General features: G+C 34.3%; 2 protein-coding genes across 2 annotated transcripts; one reads left to right on the forward strand and one right to left on the reverse strand.

Moving 5' to 3' along the window:
• Positions 1–870: 870 nt before the first annotated feature.
• Positions 871–4,942, forward strand: LOC130015252 (uncharacterized). The gene is made up of 9 exons (XM_056105021.1): positions 871–977; positions 1,057–3,343; positions 3,413–3,514; positions 3,620–3,721; positions 3,814–3,901; positions 3,974–4,369; positions 4,508–4,749; positions 4,796–4,806; positions 4,854–4,942. The coding sequence occupies exons 1-9, from the start codon at positions 974–976 to the stop codon at positions 4,940–4,942; spliced, it is 3,321 nt and encodes a 1,106-aa protein (XP_055960996.1). The 5' UTR covers positions 871–973.
• A 257-nt stretch (positions 4,943–5,199) lies between these two features.
• LOC126672394 (uncharacterized) lies at positions 5,200–6,489 on the reverse strand. Its single transcript, XM_050366343.2, has 3 exons — positions 6,345–6,489; positions 5,687–6,204; positions 5,200–5,561 (listed from the first exon to the last, which is right to left on the reverse strand). The coding sequence occupies exons 2-3, from the start codon at positions 6,010–6,012 to the stop codon at positions 5,369–5,371; spliced, it is 519 nt and encodes a 172-aa protein (XP_050222300.2). The 5' UTR covers positions 6,013–6,204; positions 6,345–6,489; the 3' UTR covers positions 5,200–5,368.
• Positions 6,490–6,891: the final 402 nt, after the last annotated feature.

Below are 6,891 nucleotides of genomic sequence, written 5' to 3' on the forward strand. Positions count from 1 at the left end.
TATATAATGTTGTGATAATTAAATATTGTGTCAAATATTTTTGTCACTATAGCAATTAATTGTGTTTGTTGTGACAATGGGTTTTGACAAAAACTGTTTTGTCACTGTATATTAAAAATACAGTTATTATGATAAAATAAATTTTATCATAATATGTAAAAATATTGTGAATAATTTTATTTTTCAGCAATTAAGCGAAATTAAATGATATTGTGATTAATAAATGTTTTGTCACCATGGAATTGAAAAAAAAAATATGATAACAGGTTTAAATGGGTTATGAAATTATATTTTATTTTGATAAAAAAAGGTATATGACAATTAAGATTCAAATATCCAAATTAGGTTAATCGAAGCACTCTTCATTAGGGAAAAACTTTTTTTGCTGAATATTGACACCACACTACCGCATCAATTCCATACGTTTGTACGCTTCTCACGCCGCCGCACTTTCATTGATTTTGTGTTTGTTGATGCTTATTTGTCCAGGTATTTTTTAACTTATGAAAAGAGACTAAATTGATTAATGTAGGATGAATTTCACATTTAAATTGCTTATTTGTTCAATTGATAATTTAAATTTTTAACTGATTCGTACAAACTCGAGGTCGGGCTTCAAACTCGACGACTTATCACCTATTCTCGAGTTTATTAGCTCAGTAAAATCAAGAACTCGAGGTTTTGCTTCCATTTCGTCGAGTATTAAGACTTACATCAAGTTTGTGCTTTGACAGAGATAAAAAAGTCAAGTTAAGGATGTAACTCGTCGACTATTAAGCATGACATCGAGTTTAACATTGCAAACGACGTATAAACTCGAGTTAAGTTTAAAAATTCGTCGACTATATAGCCTGACCTTGAGTATGTTTTAACAGTAACACTAACCAAATGTTAGCCTTGTTTTAGAACTGCAGGTAGTTCAGGGAAAGAAATTGGATATATTTTTAAAATAGCTAACGGTATCTGATTTGTAATGGGTAAGTTTTAATTATATTTTCAATTGATAGATTTGTACCAAATATTGATGTTGCCTAATATATTATTTTGGAATTAAAGGGACGCCATCAGACAAAAGTTGGATGACGTCGTACCGATTTAGTTCATGTTATATTCAAGGGGTCAAAAATTTTCTGAATGTTGCAAAAGACTTTACTGATTCAAATGGCAGAGTTCGATGTCCATGCAAGAACTGCATCAATATTTATTTGAAGCCATTGCAAGAAGTAAAAATGGATCTATATCAATATGGAATTAGTGAAAACTACACAAACTGGGTGCACCATGGTGAGACTTCTCAACCTCGTGATAGATTAGATGGCTCTATTAATTCGGACAATGAATTGGAGGATAGTGGAAATGATGTTTCAGAAATGTTAGATGATATGTGTAATGCAACTTTTATGGACACCGACATGGAAGACAGACTTCCCAATCAAGATAATAACATGCTAGAAGGAGAAGTAGCAAAATTTGCTAAATTGTGGAATGATTCTCATTGTGAACTATATCCTGGAAGTCAAAAATATTCAAAGCTCTCTTTTCTTCTTAAGATGATTAATATCAAAGCACTCACAAATTCTAATAATAAGTCATTTTTTTCGAATTTGGAGTTGTTCAAGGATGCACTCCCGAGAGGAGAAACCCTTCCAAGCTCAAGTTATGAGGTTAAAAAATTGATGCGTGATTTAGGACTCGGTTACGTAACTATTGATGCTTGTGTAAATGATTGTGTGCTATTTTGGAAGGAAAATGAAAATCTTGACACGTGTCCAACTTGTAAGGCTCCTAGATGGAAATTAGGTTTCGGAAAACGCAAGAAGGTTGCTCAAAAAATTCTTAGACACTTCCCTTTAGTACCTAGACTTCAGAGGTTATTTATGTCTAAAGATATTGGTGAAAATATGAGGTGGCATAAGGAGAAACGTGTAGATGATGATACGATTAGACATCCAGCTGATGCTACGGAATGGAAAGATTTTGACCAGAAAGATGCTTGGTTTGGCAAAGATGCTCGTAACGTGCGACTTGGGCTTGCTAGTGATGGATTTAACCCTTTTGGAAATATGAGCACGAGTTATAGCATGTGGCCGGTGATTGTGACGCCATATAACTTACCACCATGGAAATGCATGAAGGAGAATTTTTTGATGTTATCTTTGCTTATTCCTGGTAAGGAATCTCCCGGAAATAATATCGATGTATATTTAAGGCCATTAATTGATGAGTTAAAAGAGTTATGGGAGACCGGTGTGACAACATATGATGCATATAGCGGTAAGAATTTTCAATTACATGCTGCATTATTATGGACAATAAATGACTTTCCAGCATATGGAATGTTATCTGGATGGAGCACAAAAGGAAAATTGGCATGTCCTGTGTGTAATAAGTGGACGTGTTCGCTAACATTAAAAAATGGAGTGAAGCAATGTTACATGGGTCATCGGAGATATTTACATGCCCAACATTCTTGGAGAAAAAGCAGAAAATTTGATGGCAAACCAGAGCACGGGTCAAAGCCTGAAGAGTTGTCAGGAGATGAAGTTCTAAGGCAATTAGATTTGCTTCCAAAAAGCCTCGTTTTTGGGAAGACACCTAACCAAAAAAAGCGTGCACGTGGTCCTGAAGAGCTCAATTGGACAAAGAGAAGTATATTCTTTGAATTGCCTTACTGGAAAACATTAAAATTACGTCATAATTTAGATGTAATGCATATTGAGAAGAATATATGTGAAAATATATTGGGTACGTTGATGAATATTGATGGAAAATCTAAGGATAACATTAAGGCTCGAATGGATTTAGAAGCAATGGGTATAAGAAAAGAGTTACATTTACAGCAAAAGGGAAATAAATTTTTTATGCCACTTGCTTGTTATACATTACCGAAGCCTGAAAGGAGAAAGTTTTGCGAATGGTTGCAGTCAATCCGGTTGCCAGACGGATATGCTTCCAATCTTTCTCGATGTGTAAGTGTTCAGGACTGCAAAGTTATGGGGATGAAAAGCCATGATTATCATATATTCTTGCAACGGTTACTTCCAGCATCAATTTTTGGGTCTTTGCGTAGTGAGGTTTACACTGCATTATCAGAGTTGAGCTCTTTCTTTAAGGAGCTTTGTTCGAAGACTTTAAAAAGATCTACAGTTAAAAAGTTGCAGAGCGATATCATTTTGATAATATGTAAACTTGAGATGATATATCCTCCATCTTTTTTCGTGGTAATGATGCATTTGGCAATTCATCTGCCACGTGAAGTAGAATTAGGAGGCCCTGTTCACTATAGGTGGATGTACTTTATTGAGAGGTTAGTTGATAAGGAAATTTTATTTTTAGTTTTCTTGCTGCAGTTTTAACTAATTTTTATATATCTATATGGTTTATTCACATTTACAACAAATTTGTTGTGCAGATTCTTACGTACTTTGAAAAATTATGTACGTAACTTAGCTCGACCGGAGGGTTCAATTGCTGAAGCGTATATCACTAAAGAATGTTTGAACTTTTGTTCACTGTATTTTCATGGGGTTGAGACAATATATAATCGCGTTGAGAGAAATAATTTTCCTGTGCAAATAGGAGTGGAAAATGGATTTTCCATATTTTCAAACAATGCAAGACCTTTAGGAGCTACAGAATATAAAACGTTATCCCATTCTGATTTTGAAAAATTGCAGTGGTATGTGCTTAACAATTATGAGGATGTTGATGAATATCTTAAGTAAGTTATTTTATTTTGAAAAAACAAAGACTTTAGAGTTTCAAAATAGCTTTATTTTACATTTTTTATCTAATTTTATAAACGTTAAGCAGGATTCACATTGAAGAATTACAAAAGGAAAGTGTTATAGATGTGCAAAAAAGACACCAGGCAGGATTTTCCAGTTGGTTCAAGGAGTGTGTAAGTATGATGCTATAAAAGTACTAAATATTGAATTATGCCTCTAATTTCACCATTAAACTTATTTTTCAGGTTGGACGCTTACGTGCTACTGGTTTGGTTGCAGCAACAAATCATATATATGCGTTGAGATTAGGTCCTGATATACGAATTGCTAGGTACAGTGGGATAATTGTCAATGGAGTTAGGTTTCACACAGTTGAGCGTGATAATTTTCGTCGGACTCAAAATAATGGAGTTTCAGTAACGGGAGAGCATAAGTCGAAAGAAATCGAGTTTTATGGTGTGCTAACAGATATCATTGACCTCCAATATGTTAATGGGAATCATGTTTTCTTGTTTAAATGTGATTGGTGGGATGTTGGCGATAAAAATGGAATTAAAACAGATGGCAACTTAGTTTCTGTTAATGTGAGCCGTAAATGGTATACAAGTGATTCTTTCGTGTTGAGTTCTCAAGTACAGCAGGTTTTTTATGTCAACGATATGAAAAATGGAGGTCATTGGAAAATTGTGCAAAAATCATTTCACAGTAATATATTTGATGTGCCAGAAAAGGAAAAAGTGTGCAATGAAGATTCAATATTGAATGATGAGCCCTATCAGCAATACGAGGCAGATAATAGTCATGAAGTCGATCAAAATGGTGGTGAAAATTTGGAACTCTTGCATCCTATGGATGTATTACCGGATGAAGTTGATGTTGGTCAAATGTTTCAAGATCAAAACTCAAACCCGATTTATTCTAGCGATGAGGAGGATGATACTACGATCAATTATGATGATGCCGACACTGATGTACTAGAAGACTCAAATGACAGTGACAATGAAGACGAAGACGATGATTAGTGACTGAAATTTACCGCTTATTGAACTCTTTTTGGATTCTTGTAGCTTGTTTGAAAGTATGAATTTTACTGAGAGATGCTTTTTTATATTGCCTTGAATGTAGATTGTAGAATTTTGGTGTTTTATGGCAGTAGTTATGCAGCCCAACATGAAATTTGTGGAAAACTGGATAGCAGAAACTCGATGTGTTGATGAAAACTCGTCGAGATATTAGCCACACATCGAGTTTGAACTTATGGAATTATATATGAGATATCAGCCAAACATTCAATTGATTCCTTTGGTTTAGTTTGATTTTAAGGTTTGGTGTAATACCAATTATTTTTTCTCAATTTTGTACTTCTACTATAGAACAGAACAGAAAAATAGAATTGAACTCCTGCCTTTTAATATAACTATTGACAATTCACAATTTTGCGGAAATTTGCTAAAACACTACACATATTGTAATTACCTGTTTTTACAAATACTCTAAAATAGACTTCAAATAAGAAATAAATGGACATTTATGTCCTCCAAGCAAAATAAAAGTGTGACAAAAAGGAGACTTTCTTTACAAACAAAAATCAATAACATTCTTCATCTTGAACCTCCATAAATTAGCTTCCTCTTCACTCCCTAGGCAGATGTTCTCTTGAGTTTTAGAGGACCCTCATCTTCACTAACACAAGAAGAGCTTTCCTTCCAACGAGCATACAAATATAATGACGAAGCGTAACGAGCACGGTGTTCTTTGACATCATAATCATGCCCCATAACTTTCCCATCAACAAAGAACTCAGCAGCGGAAAACATATGAACTCCACAATCACTACGAAAAGTGAGAAAAAAATAAAAAAACATAAGAAACAAGGTTGACATTAGGTTCCTATTCTGTCACCATAACTCTTTAATATAACCCAACTAACTAAAGTTAAAAACAAATTATAGACTTACACATCATTTTGGATAGGCATGTTTTCCACAATCTCTATTCTGAACGGATCAGTTATTCTCTTTCCCTCATAAGCACCGGCAGTAGTATCGATGTCATCTCGAGAATCATAAAAATTGGTAGCTTGAAGGAATAGTGGAAGCAACACACTATAGCAAGTAACATATTCAGTTGCTGATCTGTCATATTGCGCCGACCTCAACGAATTGTAGATATAGATGCATCGTTCCTTGAAATTCAGGCGAGCCAAAATCCAATGCCAATCGTTAACACAATTGATCGGAAAAAGAACATCGTCAACATTAGCCCAATTCGTATTGCAACGCATAGCACCACCTTTAATGTAGATAGCCACTGTATGTTTCAAAGAAACAAGTGACACATCTTGCTTTTTCTTGTATGCTGTGTAGAGAGTTTGAATACGCCGATCAAAAAAATTATCAGTTGACGTACATCTACTGTTTGCAGCACATCCAGATTTTATTTTCTTTCTCAGATAATAAAAGAGAACATCTACATGCTGCCAAATAAACAAAATTCAAGGTTAAGTAGCCATACAGTCACAACAATGTTATTAACAAAACTATCGTGAGTAATTCAAATAATAAACACATAAAATAAAATAAAAAGAACAAATAAAAGAAATATGGATATACTTACAGAACACTCAAGAGGCTTTCCAACGTGGTAGAGATGGTAAAACCAGGATTTCGTTTCAATATCAACCACGCCAAGAGAAAGACGAGGATGGAATTTATCAATCTTTGGATCGTATATCCAGCTTTGCCTTCTAAACAAACAAAGAAAAAAAAATTAAATAAGTGAGCATTAAAACAGAACTGAAAAAAGTTAGTCGAGATACGAACTTGGCCCCTTTAGGACGTCCTTCTTCCAGCCAATTCTGAATGATGTCTTGTTTGGTGGCATCACTGAATAAAATGTGATTAGCATCAAATGGACAAATACGGACTTTACAACCAGTTTGCGTCGGTATGAAGCGGCTTGAAGAAGGACCAGACTACCAAAAACATAAGAGAGGATACAGTAAGTAAACTATAAAATTAAACTATAAATATAATTTAAAGCAAACAATACCTCCTTTGATTTGAATTCAGCAATCGATTCACTTGCATTTTTTTTAGTCTGATTGATGGTGTCATCTGGTGGAGATTTTAAATTCAACTCGCTTTGTCGCGAAACCTAGTAA

Source organism: Mercurialis annua, linkage group LG3, assembly GCF_937616625.2.
Source record: "Mercurialis annua linkage group LG3, ddMerAnnu1.2, whole genome shotgun sequence".
NCBI lineage: Eukaryota > Viridiplantae > Streptophyta > Magnoliopsida > Malpighiales > Euphorbiaceae > Mercurialis > Mercurialis annua.

What these genes read in the sequence shown, in the direction of transcription:
- LOC126672394 (XM_050366343.2), bottom strand. Translation starts at nt 6,012, where the DNA reads ATGCGTTGCAATACGAATTGGGCTAATGTTGACGATGTTCTTTTTCCG. An exon ending in ATGCCTATCCAAAATGATGT is followed by an intron (nt 5,562 to 5,686) that starts GTAAGTCTATAA and finishes CACTTTTCGTAG; the next exon opens with TGATTGTGGAGTTCATATGT.
- LOC130015252 (XM_056105021.1), top strand. An exon ending in ATTTTATTTTTAGTTTTCTT is followed by an intron (nt 3,344 to 3,412) that starts GCTGCAGTTTTA and finishes TTTGTTGTGCAG; the next exon opens with ATTCTTACGTACTTTGAAAA. An exon ending in GATGTTGATGAATATCTTAA is followed by an intron (nt 3,722 to 3,813) that starts GTAAGTTATTTT and finishes AACGTTAAGCAG; the next exon opens with GATTCACATTGAAGAATTAC.